The 26,207-nt window shown below is 43.2% G+C and overlaps 1 protein-coding gene across 5 annotated transcripts in view; it reads left to right on the top strand.

The window, feature by feature from the left end:
* Window positions 1-26,207, top strand: part of pak1 (p21 protein (Cdc42/Rac)-activated kinase 1) — a 63,985-nt gene that overhangs the window by 32,908 nt on the left and 4,870 nt on the right. For 2 of the 5 annotated variants that reach the window (XM_026191684.2, XM_026191685.2), the window contains 13 exons: window positions 8,043-8,261; window positions 11,204-11,298; window positions 12,610-12,757; window positions 12,912-12,949; window positions 13,980-14,042; window positions 14,339-14,452; window positions 15,235-15,469; window positions 18,835-18,898; window positions 20,083-20,131; window positions 21,725-21,837; window positions 24,246-24,363; window positions 25,376-25,475; window positions 25,783-25,979. In XM_026191684.2, coding sequence (XP_026047469.1) covers window positions 8,069-8,261; window positions 11,204-11,298; window positions 12,610-12,757; window positions 12,912-12,949; window positions 13,980-14,042; window positions 14,339-14,452; window positions 15,235-15,469; window positions 18,835-18,898; window positions 20,083-20,131; window positions 21,725-21,837; window positions 24,246-24,363; window positions 25,376-25,475; window positions 25,783-25,979 — 1,527 coding nt within the window. In that variant the 5' untranslated portion in view covers window positions 8,043-8,068. Of the gene's footprint in view, window positions 1-4,387; window positions 4,518-8,042; window positions 8,262-11,203; window positions 11,299-12,609; window positions 12,758-12,911; window positions 12,950-13,979; window positions 14,043-14,338; window positions 14,453-15,234; window positions 15,470-18,834; window positions 18,899-20,082; window positions 20,132-21,724; window positions 21,838-24,245; window positions 24,364-25,375; window positions 25,476-25,782; window positions 25,980-26,207 lie in introns of those variants that run through there. The other 3 variants (XM_026191686.2, XM_080288676.1, XM_026191690.2) reach the window with 3 other exon arrangements.

Here is a 26,207-nt window from a genome sequence, read left to right as displayed (position 1 = left end):
GCTGCTGTTTGTCGGGACTTTTGCAGACGTGTTTTTTCCTTCTTTGTTCTTTATCCAGAAGGCTGCAGTAACGCCTCCATCTGTCTTCTCATCTGTCCCTTTGTCTCTCCTTGTTTAGATTCCTTGTTTATGTCACGCCTCCTCTAATATCTGACACCGAGAGCTTGTCGGGTATGTGCAGTGTTTAGTGTTTGTTGTAACAGCGGGAGCTCCAGGAGCAGCTGGAGGGGGTGCTCCGTGGCCTCCCACTGCCAAGCGCACTGAGCTCTGCTGGGCTACGACTGGGGCGGATCCCCCCTGCTGGGTGTGCAAGTTCAGCTAAATGTTTAATCCATTTCTGCAACATCCTCCGGCATGTAGAAGCTAGCATGCACAATTTATTTACATGCAGAAAAAAGCAGAGCTTGTGCATTCTGGTTCCCATGTTCAGGCAAAAACCTGCCTGACATGAAACGAACATTTGATTCCAAATCCTAAAATGGAATTTTTACCTCTGAGGTAACTCTGCTTACACTAGGCAACCTGTAACTCCAAACCCTTCTGAAACCCTCCGCCAAAGCTTACACCACAACCTGATGTGCACTTTTCTAGAGATGTATGTACACAGGGTGTGTGGTGTTGCTTGTGATGACTGTGATTGATCAGTGTGATTGGAGGCATTTCTGTTTACTTTTTCTTCTGCCTCCATTTTTTCAAATGAAGAGAGAAGAGAGAAAACCACCTGCCTAAAATTGCAGATCAGTATAGGCACAGCATGCACACGTGTAAATGCTGATAATGGTGTCAGGCACGAGGCTGCTGCACAGATTCAACAAAGTCGGAATTAAGTTTAAAGAGCATCCATGCAGGAAGTGAGCAACTTTAGGCAACCACAGGCAGAATGACAGTAGATGAGTAAAGCGTTTCTCGACTATGAGTAAAGGTGATTGAAGTGACTTCCAATGTGAGCTATGGCTATGATGACATCAAGACTGAGGAGACAACATTCACAGCTTCGGTTCCTACTGCAAAGAAAGAAACAGCAGCTACAAAAATGTAAGAGTAGCTTGTTAAAATCAAGCCATGATTGCATCATATGCATCCTCCAGACACGGGGTACACATTTATATGACTGAACATCACAGACAAGTCGTTCACAAGTGGATACATGTAACCCCTCTTTTAAGTGGGTTATCTGCTGTTCAGAAGGTTGTTGGTTTGGTCCTCAGCTCCTCAGATTAATCGCTCCAACAAACATGTACATTTTAATGCTTGCATCAATTTTTGAAAGGTTGTTTCAGATATCTGCTGCACGAGGTGGGGGGGGCATGATCTCACTGCGAGGGACACTGAAGGCGTGGGGGCGGCGTGGATGCTAGCTCCTCATTAAGTCCTCAGGGCAGTGCCAGCGAGGAGCGAATGCTTTTGGTGATCCATGATCTCACATCTACTGCTTGTGTCACTCAGAAACTCTTGAGGTGAAAAACCCACATCATGGTTACCATGGCAGCCAGGGGCGACTGGTTCCTGGCTGTTAGCAACAAATCGATCCTTAAACCTCTGCTTTTGCCTTAAGTGGCCTCCTTTTTTTCACATTTCTTTTCTGACCTCTAGCAACACAAAAAGCCTTTTTCTGATCGTCCCGGACATCGTGATGTTTTCTTTTACTCGTTTCCTATTTTTGTGCCACCACAGTATACACGCAGTAATGAAACTGTGACGTCCACCCAAAATTGGTCTGTGAGAGGAAATAAAACACAAGAAAACACTCAGATCACAGGATGCATCATAAAAACTTTACTACAGGGCGGCGCAATAATTTAGTAATGCAGCCATTCAGTTCCCGTTTCTCATAAATCTTTACCGACAGTGGCGATAAAAAAGATACAAGGAGGGGGGCAAAGTGAAACCTCGGTGATGTGCGGGAAAGAGTCAGAGGGGAGTTATCTGTATGCGTGCTGATACGGCACTTTCAGGAAGCACTGACACTTAATGGCAGCTGTCTCTTGAGGTGTTTGTGGGTATATCTCCATAATGTAAGCTTCCCTGTGTGGACGCACACGTTTTCATCATCTGTTTGTGTTTGTGTGTGTTAGATGACATGATTGACTGCAAATTCCCAGAATAATATTCAGCCGCTGTTTATTTCCTTTATAATCGCTGATCACATCGAGTCGATGAGGTAGACTGTCACCGTTTCTGGTTAGCTGCTGGCAGACTTTACTCAGCTTCAATCTGGGAAACATGAGGTCTTTATGCTGTTAAATATTAACGTCGTCTATTGTAAGGTTACCTACGGATGGAACTGCTGATGCTAGTTGTGCTGAAACAAAATAATAATAAACACCGGGGGTCTTCACGATGCTTCACCACGTTTGTTGTGCTGCTGTTCATGTGTTCGGCCGCTAGTGGGGGGAGGGGCTGTTGGAGGATGAGTGTTAAATGAGCATCAAACCCGACGGTGATTTTTACTGTCAATTAGAATCTGAGTATCACCTTTTTTAACAACCCTACTCGGTACATATGTTACCAGATAAAAACTTTCCTTTGGATTTTCTGATTTTTGTTTTTAAAGGTACCAGAAGTATTAATTCATTAGACACATGTTTTAAAGAGATGGCGATGATGAATGAGTGAGATTCACAGAAGTGATAGCGCTTGCCCCCTGAAGAGGTTTTAACTCATAAACTGTATATAAAAGACTGACATGGCACAGTCACCTCACAGCAAGAAGGTCGTCGGTTTGAATCCCCTGTCCTGCAGGAGTTTCTCTTCGTGGGTTTCCTCTGGGTGCTCTGGTTTCCTCCCACAGTGTTTTTTCTTTGAGTTTTTTCTACATGTTTCACCTTCACTTCCTCCGCCGTGTCCGGGTAGCAGGCACTGTGCCTCAAGCCGATCTGTATCGAGGGTATTTTAGATGATTTGATGTCCGATCAGATATCGATTCTCCAGTGTAGTTTCGTTGATGCTGCTCTCAGCTCACACTGCGAACGATTGGCGGTAACAAGCAGCGCGACGAAGAGGAAAAGGAAATGTTTTCACTGAGAAGACAGATAAGAGAGCGAGGAAGTCGTCAGCTGGAGAAATCAATGTGTCGGACATGACAGCTCAGACAGTTTGTGATTCACAGAACAGACACAAGCTGTAATCATCCTCTGAGTGTGTGTGTGTGTGTGTGTGTGTGTGTGTTGTAATTCTTGATATCATAAAAGTTGTCTGACAGTGATATTTTCTTATCACTCAGACACGGGTGTGGTTGTGTGTGCAGCCCCTCCCCTCAGAGTAAACAAATGCTGTGTGTTGTTTGATTTTGTCGATACTCATTTTATTTCTGTTTTGAAAGTCTTGTTTTTAGATTTTTTTTAAAGATATAATAAGAAAGATGGAGTTAGTTCATCTAACTTACACTTGTTCTCCACGCAGAGATCCAGGATTAAACTGCGTCTTTCCTGTAATAAACTCTGGGTTGAATCATCCAGTTGATAATCAGGTCGCTGATCTGCTTCACTGAGCTCTGGAAACCGAATTAGAGTGAACGAGCTCGGAGATGAGTGCGTACTTTTTGCAGTTTAGTTGTGTTAAAAAATGCTGGGACAGAAATGGTCTCAGTCACAGAACCACATGCTGCAGAAAAGTCAAATAGTCCCTCCAATCCTCCGTCACTTCGACCCAGAAAGCAGCCGTCACCCCCGCCCAGCTGTTCTGACCTGGGAGGCTTCAACCACCTGTTTCAGAATAAGACGTCAGGATTTCCTGTTCTTCAAAGATCCTCTCCTGGTGAGAGTGATCACGACTGGGCAAATCCAGATTTGTCTGTAGTTTGGGGGCTTTGGTGTGTCACCTCGCTGGGACTCAACATTAAACTGAGTTTTTGTCCCGCAAGGAAAAGTTGGAGTCTGGAAAACCCTCTGAAACCTTGCTCACTCATCCTGTGCTTATTTTTAGAAGATCAATTAGTGTGTGTGTGTGTCTGTGTGCGCCCTGCAGCAGACAGTGTGTGGCTTTGTTTGGTAACAGGTCTGTGCTGAAACTGACAGCACAGTCCGAAATATGAGACGTCTGCTCGTGTGTCTGGGTTTATGTTTCACAGAAAGACCAACAACAAAGACATCACCACACACACACACACACACAGCGATTGTTTGTGTGTGTGGCGGCTGTAAACATACACACACTCTTGTGTTTGTGTGGGATAATGCCTGTGTGTGTTCTCACCCAGCAGACACAATAAAGAGTTGTGTGTTTGAAGTTTTCCTGTTGCCTTTCTAAAACATGTGTGTGAGTATCTGTGTTAGTGTGTGTGTTTACTGTATGTCCCACTTCCTCATGTGACTCACCTTGTGACATCACACAATGACATCACCGTCTATAGGAGGCAGGATTGGTCAAAAGGCTCACAGAGCCTCTCAGTCTCTGCTAGACTTTAACCCTCAGTCGATCCAACAGTTTCTCTTCGAGCAGAAAGGTTTTCTCTTTGTTTGTTTGTTTGTTTGTGGATCACCTCTATGCTGTAAACATGTCTGCGTGCCTCTGCTAAGGTAAGAACTGCTTCATGAAGGACAAACCATCAGTTTTAGGATTTAAACATGAAAGTTTTCAATGATTTCAAGACTCAACCTTCATCATCTCTCTGTTGTTATTGTATTCAAAGTCTTATTTTTGTGAATGGCTTATAAAAAAGGCCCATTTGTCCTCTGATAACTATGAAATATAACTTGACCTTGTAAATCTGAACATTTTAGTTGTTGATGTAATCTTTAGGAAACAGTCAGATTTACCCTTTGATGGAAAAAATGTAAAAATGATTTATGTGCATGCTGCGGTGTCGCTCCCAGAGCAGCAGGCGATTAAAACTCAGTGGGAGTTTTTATTGTCGTAACTGTTCGTATGTTTTCTTTTGTGAGTAAAACCTGAACAGTGGGCTGTGACAAAAATTCATTTTGAGGTGATTTGCTTCATTAGTGTCATTCTGATAACACCGAGTGTTTTCATTGATTGTTTTTTGGTCTTTTGCTTTGTGCTGTTCAACACTTTCGCTCAGCCCTCTTCTCACGCGTGAATAACAGTTTATTGCAGTCGTGATGATGCCTACACAGCTGTATAATAGCTTATATAACGCTCATAATATTATCAGATTAGGTCCACAGAGTTCATGTGAAAGAGGCCATAGCCTCTGTGCTGTCACACAGCAAATATAAGTCTGGTATCGAAATGTTGCTAAGATGGAGACCTTTCATGTTTAGTTTTCTAAAGTTTAACTTTTCTTCAGTGAATGATCAGAAAACAGATCAAACATCCAGAGTACCAAAGCTTGTTTCTATGAATCTGTGCTTTCATGTTGAAACTATGATGTATCCCATGATATTAAAGTTGGTTATAGAGAAAATAATTTTGAGCGAAAGTGAGATTTTGGCTTTAAATTGTGACCCACCTCTTTTTACTTTGAGAGCCTGAAACTAAAATTTTGCAGTCGCTTAATTAAATACATTAGAAGTTATATGTGTTAAAAAATGCTTGGAGACATAAAGCAAATTAAATGAACTTGTACCATGTTTTTGTGGTGGGTTGTTGTAAATTTGGACATTTTAACACTGGAACCAGCCCTTCGGTGGGCTTCAGAATCAACTTTTGGAGATTTACTTACCTGGATGATTGACAATGCATCAAGACCTGGAAGACGTGGGAATTGACTCACATTTGGAGTGAGCCTCCAGTGGACTTTAGAGGAACTGCAGGTTTTGTCCTGTGAGATACTGTGATGAGGTGCTTTACAAGATTTGGTGTCCTGTGCACAGGAAGCCTGGTTGAAAGCAGGGACAACAATTTAAACTTATTTCCAAACCTTTAAAAAATTGCTAAAAACGACTTGTCTTATAAAACCCTGTCTGAGACGCCGTGTTTTAACCCCTCCCCCTTTAAGTCAACATTCTTCCAATGGCTGCCCCTCATAAAAAGATTTCAACAGGAGTTGGGCGGGGCTTAAGTTGGGTGCCGAGTTGACACATATGAAAGCTATATAGTCTCTCTGATGTCATGAAGAGCCAAGAGTAGAAAAAAACTGCCTGAACCGGAGTGTTTAGAGCAGGGATGTCACACTGAACTTACATGGGTTTGACCAGTGAAACTACAGGAACTGCAGGAAAAGTTCCAGTAGCTCCTCACCTGGATTGTCTGTAATCATAAAATATTAAGTTTTGTTCATTCTCAGTAGAGGATAAGCCTTGAAGTGGGGTGTCGCGGTGCAGCTGTTATGAATGAGACATAGTCCAATAACTCCAGCTGTGCTTATCGTGTCTGTTTAAACCTTTATTGCTTTCCATCGGTTGCATTTGTTGTTCAACAGTTCTCTTAGTATCCAACATCATTAACATAAATCACAAACCGTTTGCTCTTTCTGACCAACAACACCTCACGCTAATTACATCCGTCTACCTTTAATGCTGCACCATTAAAAACACAAAAAGTGACCCCTAGTGGTACACATAAGCTAACAACACGAAATGGCTCCTACAGTGGACCCACTGTAAAACAAAACAGGTATTTCCGTAGTATAGCTGTGCATCACGTAATTACCTTGGTGTAGTGTGAATGACAGTGGGGGGGTTGGGAGTCTTTTTTAGTAGGAGTAGCTTTAAAATCTTTGCTGGGACGATTCTGGGCCCCAGGCCTTATGTTTGACACCCTTGGTTTAGAGCATAAATAACTTTTATTTGTCTCACACTTGGTCTTTGTGCCCTACTTCAGTTCTGTCTGTGACAAGGTGTTTTATCTCCTCCCTTGAAATAAATCTGTCCCTGTTTGATACGAGGATCTGTCGCTGCAGCAGCGCATGCAGCAGCGCATGCAGCGGTGCATGTATTAGTGAATTTAAAGGAAAACTATACATGCCAGTAAAAAATCTACCGTCTGCACGAATATCAGGGAAGTAGTGTTTAAAGTGCAGCATCTGGTCAGAGAAGTTGCTGCACCCAAACCTGCAGCACCGGGTGAGATTAGGGTCGGATCAATTTCCCACCACAAACAAACCGCTGGAGAGTTTGTTTGACTTGGACTGGGACTGCTTCCTCTCGCTGTGGCTGTGATAATCCACACCTGGGATCGATTGCCCGAAGAAAGTGTACAAAGGGGGAGAAGAAAAGATCTACAGATTTGAAACATTCAATTTTCTCTCTGTGTTTGCGGCAGTGCTGCTAAACTACTGAAACAGCCTTTTAAACACGCTTTGATTTCACCTTAGCTACACCAAAACTGAGGGAGATACAGACACACAGCAGTTTGTTTGTTCTTGTTACTGTGGGTTATTTCTATTTATAGTATGAATCGTGGTTCATTCTGAGTTTTTCTGACCTAAATAGACTGGCCTCGTGGGTTCCTGTGCCCAGTGGAGCATTTAGCCGAGCAGGTTGTGTTGTAGTCTGTGCGTGTGATTTTGTGTATTTTTGTATGAGGGCGTTGTGGTAAAACTTGTCATTAAAATGTCCGTCTTCTCCGCTCAGCTGTGTGGGCGCCTCCTCCAGGTTGTACGTACAGAACGAAATGTGTGTGTACGTGCGAGTGTGTGTGTGTGTTATCTTTTTACCAAGACTGCATTTAAGTCTGAGTCAGCACACGCGATGTTTTAGTCATCTTCCGACCAACCTCGCTCAGTGAGCAAATAGACCTAAAGTTTTCTTTTTTTATTCGTACTGATTTTTCACCCATTTTTGTTGTTTTTTATGATCAATGATCTGCTATGCTTAAAGCTGATGAAGCTAACAATGTGGTGGAAACATTTAATCTCAGTGTTCGTGGTTCTTTGTTTTCTCTTTATGAGAAACCACAAAACGTCTTGTAAAGAGTTTCAATTTACTGGGAAACGCGACCGCGTGCGCTGAGCTGTAGAGACGGGAGATGCAGTGATATGAGATTTTGTTATTTTGACAGAAAATAAAAACAGCATAATTAGTAAGCAGCTGATATTGTTTTTGTTTGTGTCAGATCAATATTGAAGAGCTGACAGATTTAAAACAAGTCCGTCTGTAAGAAGAGTTTGTGTTTCTGACTTTGGCCTCTCTGGTGCACAGGAACGTCGGCTGCAGCCTATCTGAAGATGTCTGATAATGGGGAGGTCGAGGACAAGCCCCCAGCTCCGCCCATGAGGAACACCAGCACCATGATTGGCTCCTGCAACAAGGACCCCGTCCCCCTCAACCATGGCTCCAAGCCCCTCCCTCCAAACCCGGAGGACAAGAAGAAGAAAGACCGCTCCATTCGATTCATCCTGACAGGAGGAGGCGATAAAAGTGAGTCGTGATGCCGCAGGGTGCATGTGTGCAAACTAAATAAACATGTACTGATATTAACAACAAATTAAACCCATAAGCTAACATATTCATCCCTGAAATAGAAGCTAGGGGTCATAAATATCTGTGAGAATCCATCAGACACTGAGACCTTTCTCTTGATCCACAGCTGATACTGAGTAACAGCTCATCAGCTTTAATCCTGTAAAATCCTTAAAGAAGTTGACCTTTGACCCCCAACAGGTGCTGGAGTTAAAATGTAAAGGATCAGCTAACTCCATAATGTGTAATTTGTCAAATGTAGACGAAGCAAATAAAACAAGTTTGAAACAAAATAGAAGTCCAATGAACAGACACCACAGAGCTGAGCAGCATCAGCTTGTTGCTTTCTTAAAATTACAGATAACGTGTTGCAGTAATGTGAAGAAGAACATTGTCACATGACTCTATGCAGTCAGGTGAAAAACTAAGCACATCCTGCTTCCATTAGAGGGTAAATAGCAGCCAGGTGCTACTAATAAAATGCACCTGAATAACTGATCATCAGCACGTTTGAGGACCTCTATAAAAGCATTCAGCTGTGTAAACACAACACCACAGTGTTCTCAGGAGTGGACACCCCACCCAAGTCCCCCCAAAATCAGACCCTACTGACAGAAGGTTCGGTTTTATTTATGTAGCGCCAACAGTTGCCTCAAGGTGCTTTATGATGTAAGGTAAAGACCCTACAATGATGCAAAGAAAACCCTAATAAACATATGACCGCCTACGAGTAAGCGCTTTGGCGACAGTGGGAAGAAAAAACTTCCATTTAACAGGAAGAAACCTCCAGCACAGGGGTAGGGAACTCGGATGATCTGATATCGTCGCGTTGGTGTTGTTCCCAGATCATTATGAAAATGTTGTTCCAGGTTCAACATTGCAAGTGACCAATCACATTGTTGTGGCGTTATTCTTTTGCGTGCCAAGCCATTTGTGCATTTATGAAATTCCAATGTTGCAAGGACAATATCAGTTCTGCTTACCGTTTATTAAAGGGTTACGGTTAGGGTTAGGATCAGGGTCCGTTGATCGGCGGACAGAGGCGGTTTCTCGCAGCTTAAGTACAGTTTTTTGTACGGTTTTTCCCGAAGTCGCAAAAGTATGACGTCACAACATTCTGATTGGTCACTTGCAATGTTGATCCTGGAACAACATTTAGTATGATGATCTGGGAACAACATCAACACGACGATATCAGATCGTGCAGGGAACTCCAGGCCTCGAGTGCCAGTGTCCTGCAGGTTTTAGATGTGTCCTTGATCCATCACAGCTGATTCAAATGCTAAATTAGCTCCTCAACATGTATGAAGTTCTCCAGAGGCCTGGTAATGAACTAATCATTTGATTTAGGTGTGGTGACCCAGGGTGAGATCTAAAATCTGCAGGACACCTGCTCTCGAGGACTAACGTTCCCTACCCCTGCTCCAGCAGAACCAGGCTCAGAAAAGGGGCGGTCATCTGCCGCAACCGGGCCTGGCTAGCGACGGGTTTTTCAAGACAAAGCCGGGTCTCCTTTTCAGTGATCGTGGCCTCCAAAGCTGCAAACAGGCTACAGTTATTACACTTATCGTTACTACTAAAGGAAACCAAACATCTCACTCACAAAGCAGGAAAGTGCAGGAGGGAGAGGTGAAGGAGCCATGCTGCTAGCAAGTCAGCTACGAGCTAAGCTAAGCTAAGCTAGTGAATCCTTAAAGATGGAGTGAGCGAATACTGTGAAAATAACTAGTGGGTGAAGCCTCAGCCCTCAGAGAAACTGCAGAAACTCCAAGAGCTCCACCTCAGACTCTACAGGTCTCAGTTAGCATGTTAAAGGTTAAAATTCATGACAGTACAATTAGAAAAACACCAAACGGGTAGAGTAATGTTTGGAAGAGAAAGCCTCTTCTCTCTAATAAGAACACGGCGGCATGGCATGCAAAGTTACATCTACTCAAACTAAAAGACTTGGAACAGGGACTAAAGTGGAGATTTGAATGCACAGCTACACATTTCTGAGAAAACCACTGCAGTGATGAGGGATGATGATTTGGGCGGTCACCGAGTCGACCGTGAGCTCCCCTGTATAACAAACTATTCCAGAGTCAAATATGAGGCCATGAGTTAAAGTTTGGCAAATGTTCAATCGTGCAACAGAACATTGATCCCAACGACAGCAGCAAATCTACAACAGGCGGTAAAAACTGGATCAAAACATTTATTTTTTTAAAGATTATCAGACGGAGTTGGTTGATTGTTACTCGTCTGCTGCTGGTTCATCTTTGGAGGAAAACTGTTTTTGTTGATGTGTTTCACGTGCACACACTTGGACACAGATTACCCATGATGCTTTGCAGGAAGCTGGTGGTCCTGCGTCAGTGTGAGTCCATCCACAGGAATCTGCTGCGTGTGATTCTCACTGGAGTTATGATTCCCCAGAAGATCTTCACGCTCTTTCCAACATGCGGCGTCTCATGTGTTGGCTCGTTTTCTGAAACACTCTGTTTCTGTACTTTTCTCTCCGTCTCCTCCTGATTTTCTCTCCCGTGTTTTGCATGAACTTTTGTCCCACTGTTTCTTTCTTTTCAGTGATCCTCTCTGGATTTAAGATCTTTTCAGGAATTTTAATAAACCTGAATCTCTTTGTTCCCCTCATGAAGGGCTGCATTTAGGATTTTCTGTTAGAGCCGGGATCATTATCGAAATGGTGCAACCAGCATCTCAGATACTCCTCTGCAACCTTTCAACGCCAAGTTAGAACTTGTTTTTGGGTCTGCTGCTCTTTAGTGTCTATTTATTCTAAACGGAAATAAATCCTGGGATAATCCAGAGTCCTTAAGGTGGAAAACTGTTCTGTGTTTTATTACAACACTTTAAAAAAATCAATCAGTGTGTTTGTTTTTTGTTCCTTTGTCATTCAGCCTATAAGAGGAAGGAGCGCCCAGAGATCTCTCTGCCGTCAGACTTCGAACACACCATCCATGTCGGCTTTGATGCTGTTACCGGGGAGTTCACTGTAAGTGTGTGTGTGTTTGTGTGTGTGTCTGTGTCTCCTCTCCTGTGTATACAAAGAAAATTATCAGATTCAACCACAGTGTGTTTTGTGGTATTTGGTATTTATTTCTGTTTACAGACTTTAATTGAACCCATGCTCATTGTGTGTGTGTGTGTGTGTGTGTGTGTGTGTGTGTGTGTGTGTGTGTGTGTGTGTGTGTGTGTGAAACAGCTCCTAACAGACACAAATGCTTGGCAAATGAACCTTTTTAAATAATCACTTTAGACAAAGACGCCTTGTTTCACTGACTCACTCGGTCCGCCTGACCAACTTCTTTTAGCTGGGAGTTAACTGTGTGTGTGTGTGTGTGTGTGTCTGTGTGTGTGTGGTTTCCAGGTTTCCACACATCTACATGCAGATGAACATTCCTGCTCAAATTGATGTAATCTAAATATAATTTAGACAGTAAATACACGAATGAATGGATGGGTGGGTGGGTGGATATGAGACATGATGGAACAGGAAGTGGAAGAGTGTGTGCAATGGATTGATTCTGACAGATGAGTAGAGAAAGAGACAGAAAACACGGAGATGTGACCCAGATCTGTGGCTGAAGTACAAATATGATAAGACTTCCTTGCTAGGATTCGAAGGTGTGTGTGTGTGTGCGTGCGTGCGTGCGTGCGTGCGTGTGTGTGTGCGTGTGCGTGTGTGTGTGTGTGTGTGCGTGCGTGCGTGTGTGTGTGCGTGTGTGTGTGTGTGTGCGTGCGTGCGTGCGTGCGTGTGTGTGTGTGTGCGTGTGTGTGCGTGCGTGCGTGCGTGTGTGTGTGTGTGTGTGTTCCTTACTGTAGTCATCGACTGTATGTAAAAGCAGGACGTCACTCGATGGTTTCTACTTCACATTTTGAAGCCTCAGCTTTGGTATACTGGCTGCGATACGTTATCAGCTAATGCTAAGTTTAGCTTAAGCTGCATTCATATCCACAACGCTGCTGTAAAATTGCTGAATGACCTTGAATCTTTCAGCCTGTTTAGGGAACACTCTCGTGCAGTGGGCCGTGTTTTTCACATTAGTTGGTGTTTCACAGAGATACAAACTTATAATGGCAGCAGATGTTCTGTGAGCAGCAAATCCAGTTTAATGCTAAAACTCTGAGAATAACAAGGGTTTCAGTATTTCACTGTTAGCGTCATTTTTCATACACAGAGTTTGCTCTTTGCTGTGTTATTTGTGTTGTTAATGTTGCCATTAACAAAGGTAAACTACAATAATACAGTTCACATAGAAATAAATGAATAAAATATTGATATTTTTTATCTGTGTGTGTGCAGGGGATGCCGGAGCAGTGGGCTCGGCTTCTGCAGACATCCAACATCACCAAGCTGGAGCAGAAGAAGAACCCTCAGGCCGTCCTCGATGTTTTAAAGTTCTACGACTCGAAAGAAACGACCAACAGCCAGAAGTACATGAGCTTCACTGGTAAGACCCACCCCCCCGCTGTGCTCCCATCGCCTACGTGCATTCACAATTCGTTCAGTTCACATTAAACAAAGTTCAAACAATGAGCCTCAGAGCCTAAAAGCTCAATCTGCTCTGAACACTCAACTTTGTGTTTGTGTTGTGTTTCCTTCAGATAAAACTGCTGACGCCTTCAGCTCCTCCACCACAACGGTGAGACCTCTTCAGTCACAGCGTTATTCTCTCACACAGCCACATACAGGCAGCACTGTGAGGAAGGCTTCCTCTCATTATTAGCTGCGTCTGCATGTTTTCCATCAGTTTAGCTGTTACCTAAGCCAACAGGTCATTTTCTGAAACTGCCTTTTACACCCTGCTATTTAAAATGAATTCAAAAATTGATTCTACTTCACTCATTTTTACACTTTACACAGTTTCATGTTGGATTTTATTCATATTTTATTTAGCTGTGTTTGAGCCGGCTGTGGGAGAGTTGAAGATGTTAACTGGGAGGTTCATGATTAAAATTAGGACAAAATTAGCGAGGCTGAGCTGGTTTGGGTGTGTACAGAGGGTTAAACTGGGATAAACTGGACAAAGGATGACGAGGATGGAGCTGCCAGGCAGGAGGAAACGAGGAAGAGGTTTGTGGATGTAGTGAAGGAGGTTGGTGTGATAGAGGAGGATGCAGGACCAGGCAGATGAGCCGCTGTGGCGCCCCCTACAGGAAGCAGGCAAATGTATTTTTCAGTTATTTTTCTTGTATATATTCCGGTTTTTACATATTTTATTTAGATTTTTGTTTAGAAAGTTATTGATTTCATCTTATTTAACTAAGTGCTTTTCTTTTGAGCAGTTTTTGATTGTAATATATTTTACTGAGCTAGTCTACTTTACTTTTTTCTTGTTAGATAATAGTATAAACGAATAAATGCTTTTTTCTGAGCATCTTATGGCACAGGTGTCCTTCCTGGTTTCAAATACAGAGCCAGCGTTATTGCTGGACGACAGACTCGAGCTTTAAGCTGAGAAATTCTTGTTGAATGAATGAGGATGTTTTGTTTTTGTCGCAGTGTGTGTGTGTTTTCTGAAAGACACATTTAAACCCAAATGTAAAGGTGAGAATAAGAGACAGAGGGAGGAGGATGATGGCACTCCTCTTCCTCCCGCTCTCTCTCTCTCCCTCTCTCTGCATTGTGAATCAGCATCTTTTCCTCCTTTCACCGTTTCCCTGTCTCTGCAGCTTGGCCACCAGCCGAGCGTCAGACTATCAGCGAGAGACAGAGAGGAAGAGAGGGATAGAAAGGTAGGATGTGTGGCATGTAGTGGCATCAGAAGCCAGATGTGACCTGAGCTTTCAGACAGCAGTGATGATGAGAGGAGGGAAAACAGGGTGGAAAGACAGAGCGGGAGGCTGAAATCAGAGAAGAAGGAGGAGAGCTAAAGACGGGCCGGAGGACTCCTCTGTATGATGAGACAGTGAAGCAGTAGAGGAAGTGGCAGGAAATTCAGGAAGCGATGATGGGTCTGGTATCGTTTGTGGCTCATGTGACCATGATGTCACTGAGGCTCCGCCCTCTCTCTCCCTGTGACATCACGCAGAGCTCCAAGGCCGTGTCCGAGACACCCGCCATAGCAACCGTATCTGAGGATGAGGACGAAGACGAGGCCGAGCCCCCGCCGGTGATCGCCCCCCGACCGGAGCACACCAAATCAGTAAGAACACAAACGCTGTCGCCTTTCTGCCACTGCACATACGAGCTTAACACACACACACGTCAGGTATTCATATCTTATGGGGACATCTCATTGACATAATGTTTTCTCTAGCTGCTTACCGCAACCCTAACCATCAAAAACGAATGTTAAACCCTAACCCTTACCCTAAACCTAACCATAACCCAATTGTAACCCTGACACTAAAACCACATTTTGAGTCTCAAAAATGCCTTCAAACCCATGGGGACCTGGATTTTGTTGGTCCACACAACTATAGTAAACTTCCAATTTTTGGCATCAAAGACAATGACAGAATTTTACTGTCACTGTTGTTGTCAGGCAACATTGTTTCATCTCATCCTACACACACACACACACACACACACACACACACACACACACATTGTTGCTTCTCACTCAGACAGTTTGCGGTTGAGAGGCTGTTTCCACGGCGCCACTGCAGTTTCCTCGGTGATGAGTCTCATGCACCTGACTCTCACCATCTCTCTCTCTCTCTCTCTCTCTCTCTCTCTCTCTCTCTCACACACTCACACACTCACACACACACACACACACACTCTCCAGTGTTTTTATGGCTTACAGACAATCAGCCTTTATTTAAACTGTGTCTCACTGATGTCCATGTCCATGTTCCAGAGGCCTGTGGACAAAAAGAGATGAACAGATAACAAAAGCTCTTTTAATGTCTTTCAGCTTCGTCTTTAAACGTCTATTTGGCACCACAGATAAAAACAGGAGTGACTTTTTTCATCTTTCAGATTTACACTCGCTCAGTGATCGAGCCCCTCCCTCCTCCTCCCACGAAAGATGCTGCGACCTCACCCATCTCTCCACCGACCGCCGCGGCCGCCGCCGTCACCCCCGCCCAACCTGCAGAAGCAGCTCCCAGCAGCCCTCCCAGTGCTAGCCCCGCCCCTGGTCCTTCCTTGCCCCACCCACAGGACAAAGCCAGGAAGAAGAAGATGTCTGACGAGGAGATCCTGGAGAAGCTACGTAAGGCTCATTCAGACACTCGGAGCACGCTAACACGACAAATCTGACCCCGGTAACGGTTACTGTGCTGAGGTGGAGATTCAGCCCTGACTGACGGAGCTGTGCTGAGATTTGGGCAACAGCTGTAACTCCACACAGTAATGGCTGTGAGGGCTCATGGCTCACACCTGCTAGTTATTTTTATTGATTATTTTTAGATTTGAATTTTCTGTTCAGTCTGGTTTCAGTTAGTTTCCAGAGTGAGATTTCATTTCAGTTTAGTTGAAAACTCTTTAGTTTTGATGAGTTTGAGAACAGAAAAGCTTTAAAAACACAGCCCACAGATAAACGTGGTGACAGCGAGTGAGCCTGCGAGCCTCTTCAGCTGCGTCCTGTTGTTTGGACTCGGCATAAGCTCCGTGTCGGTGTCACCCGCCTAGCTTTGAGGTGGCGTCAAAGATTTTGTATAAAAGAGCAGCATGCTGTTTCTGTAGCGCTTTAAAGTTGTGCCGGCAGCGCTGGATTGTTGTTTCTGGACTCAGTTTGTTGTCCCTTCGTGCTGTGAGTTAGACATAACTGTCGTTCCCTAAAAAGTTTGCTCAGACATTTATCTCCAGCACAAACTGAGGTTCAGCAATTTGTAGAAATTAATATAAAAAAGGTCATTTTCTTCATCCCGCCGTCGTACAGATGAAGAACAGAAGCTCAGACTCAAAGTGGCTGCAGAGCTTTGTCTGATCATGCTTAAAGGCATTAAGGCACTGCAGAATAATCACACGTGGTAAAATATCTGGATCGTAACTTTCAGGAATGTTGACCGGCTCAGCTGCCATTAACAGGCTTTGTCACCTTCATTAAAAGCCTCAAATATGTTTAATGTGTGTGCAGGTCGCTGACCTCTGACAGAGACAGATTACCACTCGGACAAAGGGGCAGATCCCCAGAGAGCTGGAGTCAGGCAGAGAGCCTTTTAGTGTTCTTTAATGTGTACATTAAAAAATGTTTCTACATTATGAAAATGTAGAAACATTTTTTAAATGGTTTGAATGCTTTAGAAATAAGCTGATTGAATGAAATCATAATGACGTAGGCTGCAGGTCGACAGGGAGGAAGCATAAAGAGAGAAAAGCTGCCACAGTCCTGGATGCTAATGCTGCTAGCCAGAGGTCACAGGGCGATGAGCGATGGTGACGGAGCAGCAGTGCGAGGGAAGGTCACTGCACCCTCTGACATCTGCTGTGGAGGAAAAAGGTTCCTGGTTACGGATTCACATTCAGCATTTTCCAAACAAATACGGCTCAGAGTGTCTGATGCTTCCAGCCGAGGGGAGGGGTCCTTTTTAAACATGTTCAGAGTGAGCTCGCCTGAACAGCCTGAGGTGGACTTTAACAAGTTGATCAATGAAAGTCGGTGCTGTAGATCAGACGGCAGTTTTATTAAGACATAAATGTTTGTGCATACTTTACTGTATGTGTCAGATATGGAAGCTAACAGAGGAGCGGTGTGAATCTCAGGGTGAACTCTGCAGTTAGGAAGTGCAGGCTCAGTGTGCAGGTTTGAGTCTGAGGCCTGTGGTCCTGATAATCCATCCATATTCTGATGTACCTGCTGCAGAGCGCAGAGTGTCCGTGAGCTAATTTTAGCTTCTCTTAGTCGTGACAGGACATTTCATCGCTTTATCTGCACGCGCAGCTTCCCTCAGAGAGCAGGCTTCGAGTTTATTTTGGGCTCGTCTCTCTGCTGATTTCAGCAAACTGATTCTTATTTTCACGTTTAACATCATTTATGAGTACGACATCAGCGTAGCAGCATAAAAACCTCCTTTCTTCCACGTGTGTCTGTGGGCAGCTTGTTTTCTGCTTCATTTGCTCAGACTTTCCATCGCCATGAAAGATTTTGCTTTTTGCTGTGCTTGAAGGGCTGCAGTCTGTGAAGCAAAGTGAAAGAACTTATATAACATTATCACTTCTTGCTAACTAAAATATCCGCCTGCGCTCGCTCGCTGTTCCTGTGAAAAACGTTATTATGGGAAGTACAAATCTTCATATTCTGGTTCCACCGCCCCCTGCGTGACCCCACAGAGCTGTGCGGATACTAACAATAAAAGATCCCGGTCTGTTTTTTCTAGGAAGTGATCCACAGATATGAACGGATATTTGAACTTTCCTGCAGACTCGCAGATATTCTCCACTGACTCTGGCAGCTGACATGAGCCAGATGAGAGTAAGAGTCAAACACAGGAGATTTTATTCTATTTTTTACTTGATTTAAAGGTTTTTAGGTTTTTAGGGTCTGTGAGGTTTTTCTATTAAAAAGGAAGGTTAATAATAACTCACTGGTTTTTATCTCCTGAAGCTACGAGGACTCAAATATCCCAAATAAATATTCATTAAAACACATTTCATCGCCCCCCCCCCCCTGTAACGCCTGTAAGTCTGAACATAATAATAGCATTAATCTGAAAGAAATCAGGTGATTCTGAGTCAGGTGGGAGGCACTGATTGATTTTTTTTGACCTGTGACCCTGATCGTAGGCTGCATCTGTCAGATTAAAATCTGAAAGACTAAAATGATTCAGTGCACCGGTACAAAAGGAGAATTAATGGAGAAAATAAAAAGCTCTACCTAAATAAACCAGCACATTAAAGCATCTCATCTCTGCTCAGAAGTGTAGTACTTTAAAGTAATTATGTAATAATTATTATTTAAAGTGAGCACAGTTTTAAAGCTTTCTTCGCTGCAGTGAAATGTTTGAATGTTTGAATGTTTGAGTAAGAGCCTGTATATATTTCTTGAACCATGCCACGCGCCTGTCCAGATGTGCTCAGGTCTCCCTCTGCTGGTAAGACCAGGATACTGCTCGTCTGTCTGCCTCTTCTGATCGACAGACCTGATATCCTCTGTCCCGCCCCCAGTTGTCCAATCCTCACGTCTGATTGGCTGTCCTATCTTTCCATCATTTCCTAAAAGAGTGACTTAAAGTTTTGTCCTGTAATTCTGAACTGCAGGCAGAGCTTCTCTTTGTTTCTGTCTCTTCCATCCTGACTTTACAGTTCTGACCTTTCTCACGTCCTGTTTTATCTCTGACCCGCCCATCGCTCGTTACTGCTCTCCACCTCTCTTCTCTCTGCTCTTCCTCCCAGTCAGCATGCTGCATCGACCTCAGTGTGATGAACGTAGAGTAGAACTAGGATGGATAGAAAGACACGCGACTCTTCTATCCATCCAAATTCAGCGATTCTGTAAATCCGCGTATAAAAATATTTCAGCTCTCAGTGAGGGCCTGATTTTTATTTTTATTTATTATCATTTGTTTTCCTGCAGATCCTTAAAGCTGCTGTGATAAAAGATTTTTCTCTTCTTTCTTTGTCCTTCCTCTAACTCAGGGACGATCGTCAGTGTGGGCGACCCCAAGAAGAAATATACACGATTTGAGAAGATCGGACAGGGGTGAGTCCAAAATCTGCCATCTGTGTTCGAAACATGAATCTTAGCATGTACACAATAAATATTCATACAGTACAATCTGTACGTGATGGTGTTGAATGACTACAAACTGAACCTAAATGATGGATGTTCCCCTGTGGTTTTGGACTCCATTGGTCTTAATATTAACGCTTTGTCGGCCGCCATGTTGGATTTCTGGAGCAGGAGGTGACCATTGCTGTGTCCCAATTCCGAGGCCGCATCCTTCGGAGGCCGAATTTGAAGGCCGATTACGTTACAGCCAAGCGATGAAGGCTGTCCCAATTTGAAGACACCGACAAATGCGTCCTTCATTTCCCCAGATTTGAAGGACAGGTCGGGCGTATCCTTCGTGGTCCAACCAACCCAGAATTCATAGCGCAGCCCAGCCAATTCCAGTTCCCAACAATGGCGGCAGCTATTTAGTTTTAATATGACTCTATCTGGGTCACAAAATAAACTCTTAAGATATTTTCAGGCGAGAATGTAGCTGTGTAAACTTCAAATATCATATAATTGCAAAAGTGCTCCGACATTTTCGGAGACGTCTGTTACCCATCAGCTCGATAGCTGACCGGGATTCAAGGCTCACTAGAGCCGGCGAGAACACCGGACTCCCGGCTTCATCGTTTTCAGACCCCCACGGTCCTTCGATACTCAGGTGAAACATGATATATAAGTCACTTAGATACACACAGCTGAATAAACGCTGCTTCTGTGCTTTAAGTCACCAAACTTCATCACAGTGAGTCGCTGATGATGTGGAAACCAGGCCGGCTCCAAAACAAAAAGAAAAACAACCAAATGTTTCACTTTAAAACGTAAAACGATTATTTGCTATTTTTCCATCGTTGTTTCTCTTGTTGCACTTCAGCTTCCTTTGGTGAAACATCTGTGTCTTCATTATTTTAAAATGTCACTAAAGCAGATTCAGAAGGTATAAATGTAAAGTAATATTAACTGCCGATGGACGTTTGTGATTTAAAGACTACATTTAAAGGTCATAAAAGGCAGCAGAGGCTCAGCTGTAATGTTTGAAAGCTGCGGTTTTAACAAAGAAAAAACTTTCCTGCCGTCATAAAGAAGATAAAAAAAAAAAGGATTTATGACCTTTATGAGCTGATCCAGTCCTGCTGTGTGATGTTTAACTGAGGATCTCTGCTTTTCAGGGCGTCTGGGACGGTGTACACAGCTATCGACGTCGCCACAGGACAGGAGGTACTTATTTGTCCTCAGCATGATTTTCTTCTCCTCTTCACATTTCTCCGTTCTTTCAGATACAAAGGAGATACATTATTAAAATCCTGCAAGTAGCTGCTGAGACATTTGATGTGCACAGTAAAGGTGGAAAACACGACTCAGACGTCCCACCGAAACGTCCACGTTTGGACAAGAATTGAGATAAAAGATTTCACCTCCAACTATTCGTGGCTTTACCAACATTTTATATGGAGTGTTTTCTCGCTCAGTCATAACGATATAGGGACTTACAGGATACACAGACATACATGCAGATGTTTAATGTGTAAATCAGCGCCACCTGAAGCAAACAGAAGGAAAACGAAACCACTGTGTGATGTTAATCTACACCAGGGGTGTCAAACATAAGGCCCGGGGGGCAGACAGCCCGCCAAAGACTCCAATCTGGCCCACTGAACGGAAAATGTAAAGTGGATATAAATTTTAACTTTAACCTGTAACTTTATACTTTTTACATTTTTATGACTTCCCCCCGGCCGTCCATACAACACCAAAGTAAATAAGTAATAAAAAAAAGATTCAATAATAACAAATCTGCACAGTGAGCTAATAAATGTATTTTTTTAATTGTACACAATTATTGCTCCCAGCCCGAAGCAGCATTTGTTCATCATGTAGAAAAACTGAGATGCAGTGTTGAAATTATACTCATTTTTTCATTTGAGAATATCTCAGGGATTAAATGTGTAGTTAAACTTCTGTACACTGACCGAAAGACGACTTTCTCTGGTCCGGCCCACTAAGATCAAAGCGAGCTGTACGTGGCTCACAGTGTAGAATGAGTTTGACCTCCCTGATCGACACACTTTGGCTTCTTTATGGTGAACAAGCAACAAAACTGCTCTTTCTATTGTTTCATCTCTCTTAAAAACAGCCTTCCACAGTAGATCTGACAGCACTGGTGCTTGTATCTGAGGACTGGACTCCTCAAAGAGAGAAGCGAGGACGTCTCAGTCAGACTGGACACCAGCTGGTCTTTAACCTGCCAGCTCTCAAGTCTGTGTGATGTCCTGTTGTCCCAGAATACAAGTAGTCCTTTTGCTGAGGCTTAAACGCCCTGAAGTCTGAAAGGCCAGTTTAAAGGAAAACCTTGATTCGTTCCCCAGACGGAGTCTCAGACTAAACTAAACTAACAGCGTGACGTTAAAAACTCAGCAGGAAGTTTGAAGAACGTGTCGATTGGTGCAGACTTTAATCAGATGAGATGAAGTGAAGAAGAGGAAGGGAGAAGTGATCATATGGAGTTTGCACTGGGATGATATAAACACCCGTTAGTGGATTTAGTCTGGCTTCATTTACCGAGACTTCCAGGTTGATTTTAACCCTCAGCTCGCTCGTCTGTCGGAATAATCCTCCTCAGCTTCGCTCTCTGAGGATCAGTCTGTGTGCTCGTGTTTAAATGTCTGCCACGAGCCTTTCACTACCTTCAGATTTAAATACTTCCCCGCCTCGCGGCCTTTTCTCTGTCTGTCATCCTCTTGCATTATACCTCATACACAGACTTCTCCTTATAATAATTCTTCCCTCTCTCTATTATTTTTCTCCCTAAAGGTTGCCATCAAACAGATGAACCTGCAGCAGCAGCCGAAAAAGGAGCTGATCATCAACGAGATTCTGGTGATGAGGGAAAACAAGAACCCAAACATAGTCAACTACCTGGACAGGTGAGGCACGCCATCACGCGTCACCACGCTGAGGGAAAACGTCACGGTTTAAAATTCCAGTTTTAATCTTTTACATTGTTTCACATTTTCACAACACCTGATTTAGAGCTTTGCAACAGTTTGTGGTGTCAGTGTTAACCTCATCATTGCACTTAAGTAATTAAAAAAAATTAAAATAGAAAAAAAGAAAACACAAAACTATTATAATAGACGTGCAACTACTCCACAATAAAATGCACCTGTCAAGGGAACTTCCTGGACACCTCCAGGAGGTGTTTCCTCAGGGACAGAGCAGCTAAAGGATGAGATGTTTGCATGTCACCACATATTTAACATGTTTAAATGTTATTGGGTGGGTGTTGCCCTGTACGAGCGGAGCCTCACAGGCTGGTAAGCATGGAGCGTTTCAGGCACTTCCTGTTTCCTGTTCACAAAGATTAAAGCTGACAGATGAGACTTTCTAGAAGCTGCAGCTGAGCTGGTGATTATTTTGTTGGGTTTTTATTTCCTGTCTTCTCTTAATGGAGTCCAGCGACCAATCAAGTGCTTTTTTACTAAAAACAAAAAACATGCATGCTTTAATTTCTGTTTTTTTAATGGAATGATGTGTTTAGCTTTTCTTGTTTTGTAAAAAGAGCCGGTGTGACTGGACCTCTGTTGTCGATGTCTGCTGGGTAACTGCTGCATGAATCACTGCAGCACATTATCTCTCTCTGTCTCACCAATGCAAAATCTGTGTAGATTTCAACAGGGGCAACGTAAACCCCCCTCATCCTCGCATGAACTACACAGATTCATCACTAACACTTTCAGTTTTCGTCTCTCTTTCATTTTTACTGCTGTTCTTCTCCTGGATTAAAAAGTTGCTTTTTAATAATTTTTTCTTCTCTTGATAAAAGAAGTCGTTTCAGAGCCATTTTGAATGATTTACTCCGTAGTGGGCAGGGGAGGTCCCCACCGTTGAGTGCCACCCAAAAACCTGATTGTTCCTCACATGTTGATTCCTTACCTACATACTGTGTGCAAACAAATATTAACATGCGAGTTTCCTAAACGTTCCCTTTAAACGCGGAGAACAAATCAGAGGCTCCAGATGTTTCTGGACAAATGATACACAGCAGGCGTCACCACGGAAACTCCAGCTCAGCTGACAAATGTTCAGACTGAAACGACTTGAGAGGTTACCCGGTTTGGGGCTGCTGTTGCCATGGTAACCCAGTGGACATGTGTCTGTGAGCGTGGTGTCTGGTTACCGTAGTTACCTGTCTGCCTCAAGAGACAGTAAAAAAATGTGCGAGACTGGTGATAATGCTGCCATCCCCATGGAAACAACATTCTCTGTGACACTGATTTACTGTGTGTGTGTGTGTGTGTGTGTGTGTGTGTGTGTGTGTGTGTGTGTGTGTGTGTGTGTGTGGATCTGTGCCGACTTAAAAAAACATCCATAAACCCACTGATTGCTGCATTGTTTGGGTTCATTTCTCGTAACTTTTTTAGACAGCTATCATAGAGCACTGTTGTTTTCAGTGACGAGGGAGGAGGAGAGCCCCAGGTTGGGTATTAAAGGCAGGACAGTTACATTTTACAGGGAGCCGAGCGGTTTGCGCTGTTTGAGGATTTTAGTCACGCTTCCACACAGACCATAAGGGAAACTGCAGAGAGCACAAAAGTATTTGTGAGTCGTTTCTCAGCAGTGCACACACAGAGCAACATAAATCAACTGATTTACCTTTAGCTGCGTCTCAGTGATCAGATGTGTGACGCGTTTCCTCAAAAACAAACACAGTTTAAACCTGCTGACACTGTTTGGTGCTGCTTATCAGTCCTGCTTGTTTTTGGCCTGCTGTCATTGATACAACAGTTAGAGCATTGTTACTGAACCATGCAGAGAACTTTTCACTCTCATCGATACATTGTTTGCCGTAATTTGGTAAATCTGATGCTAAAACTTGTTTTAAAGTTATCGTGTTACCAAATGAATTAAATATTAATAATTATTCCTAAAACTTTAAGTTTAATGTATCAAAGAAACTGCTGTGTTTGTGGTTACCGCCTTCCCAGATCTAAATGTCTTTGACTTTGTGCTATTAAAAATGAAAGCTGAGGACTCGACCTCAACGTTTTATAGATTAATCGATTGAAAAGAAAACAGTCAAGAAAGGCGGTTATTAAAATGATTAATTTGCATCTATGCCAACAAAACTTCAACAGTGAAAAGGTTTAAGGCCAAAGTTCCAAATTACTCAAGCCAAAACAGTTTACAGATTTTCTGACATTTGCATCTTTTTCTTAGCAGAACAGCAAAAAAACAAAAAATGTTTCTTGTGTTTAACTTTTTTCATGGTTGCAGAAAAAGACTTCACAAGTTCTGAAGCTCAGTTTCCAATAAAATGTCTTAATTTCAATAGTTACCTGGTGGGTGATGAGCTCTGGGTGGTGATGGAGTACCTGGCCGGAGGCTCGCTGACTGATGTCGTAACAGAAACGTGCATGGATGAAGCCCAGATTGCTGCTGTGTGCAGAGAGGTAAAAACAGCTCTCACTCTGAGATCTCCGTTCTGTCTCTCGCGAGCTCCTAGTGACAGAAAAGCAACACATCTCTACTTCTGGGGAAAAAAAAATGTTTTCTTTTGTTTGTTTTTCCCACAATATTTAACGTAACGAGCTCAAATTTAACCTGGAACAAAATTCCTGAAGTGACTCTGTTCTGCTTTTCCTCATTTTATATCATCCAATTGTAATTTGTTTGTGTTCATCACTAATGAATTTGCACTGGAATTATCTTTCAACAAAATAATCAAATTATTAACTTTTCCAGTTTAACCCATCTTTTTCTATACCCAACCCAGCTGCGTTTAACTTTGAAACCTAACCAAGTTATTACTTATGAAAATGAGCATCCCAATGAAAATAATACAAATCAAGTGTAAAAAATCTAAATTGGACAACAAAATGATTTCAAACCCTCCAACCTCCCTCCTAACCTCAAATGTGGACCTTTTCAACCTTTAAAAGTAAAAAATAACAACTTTGTTTACATGTGCATGAATCGTTGTGAGAGGGGGCAGACAAATGATCATGTGACTGTTTCACAAACTGCCCTGAGATCCATGTTTCCTGTTCCTGTGATGGTGTTAAACACGGCGTAGTTCAAAAACAAAGTCTATGTTCAGGCTCCAGATAAACACTCAATTTTAGACAGTTTTTTTTATTGTTGGCTCTGTATGATGTCATGAAAGTGGATATCTCAATATGATATTCTCAGACTTCACTGCCTGTGAAGCCCCGCCCCCTGGTTTTTCAGTTTGTGAGGAGCAGCCAGTCAGAAGAGGGGGAGGAGCTTAAACAGTTTGTTTCAGTTTAAGGTTGACGACAAGGTTCGAGGTCATGCAATAAAAATATGAAGCTGGATATTTGCTCTTTCCTGTGAATCTCAGATTATCTTCAGTTACAGTGTCAGTTTCTCCATTTTATTCTGACGTGTTTCTTTTAATATATATATTTTACATGCTAAATTTATAGTTTTCTGTTTTTTCAGTGTCTCCAGGCGTTGGAGTTCCTGCACTCAAACCAGGTCATCCATCGAGACATCAAGAGCGACAACATCCTGCTGGGCATGGACGGCTCCGTCAAGCTCAGTCAGTCCACAAAATCTTACAGTCAACTCTTAACTCGCTGTTTTTGCTTTGCAGTTGTTACCGATACTGTTTTTAAATTACCCACTGCCAATTTTAAATGAATGTTTCACCACCAGGGGGCAGGTGTGGTGGGATGTTACTGGATGTGTGCTGCTTTTAGCCCGACCTTAAAACCTACATTTCCTCTAGAGGCGTTTTCTTTTCCCATCATCATCATCATCATCATCATCATCTACCGAGCACTGCTTTCCATTAATGTTTTTTCAGTTTTTCCATCGACTGACTCTGTCTGCTCTCCTGCTCTCAGCTGACTTCGGATTCTGCGCTCAGATCACTCCTGAGCAGAGTAAACGCAGCACCATGGTCGGCACGCCGTACTGGATGGCTCCGGAGGTCGTGACCCGTAAAGCTTACGGTCCCAAAGTGGACATCTGGTCTCTGGGCATCATGGCGATAGAGATGGTGGAGGGAGAGCCGCCGTACCTGAACGAGAATCCGCTCAGGGTGAGTTCTGAGGGGGAGGCTCTTTGAAAAAGGTTTGAAAAGGGGAACAAAGGCCAAGATCACTTCAGCAACTCAAAATTAGCACAACAGCTGCAGCTGTGTGTTACGGCGCACTGCTTAGTCAGAGCAGCCGCTTTCCCTACTTCACAACTGGAGGGAAATCCCTCCACTCCATGCATGACTTAAGTCCAGACGCAGATATGGATCCAGGTTAGTTTGTGATATTTT

Source organism: Astatotilapia calliptera, chromosome 14 (assembly GCF_964374335.1).
Source record: "Astatotilapia calliptera chromosome 14, fAstCal68.1, whole genome shotgun sequence".
Classification (NCBI taxonomy): domain Eukaryota; kingdom Metazoa; phylum Chordata; class Actinopteri; order Cichliformes; family Cichlidae; genus Astatotilapia; species Astatotilapia calliptera.
The sequence above is the reverse complement of the archived record's forward strand: the minus strand, read 5'-3'. Positions and strand labels throughout refer to the sequence as shown.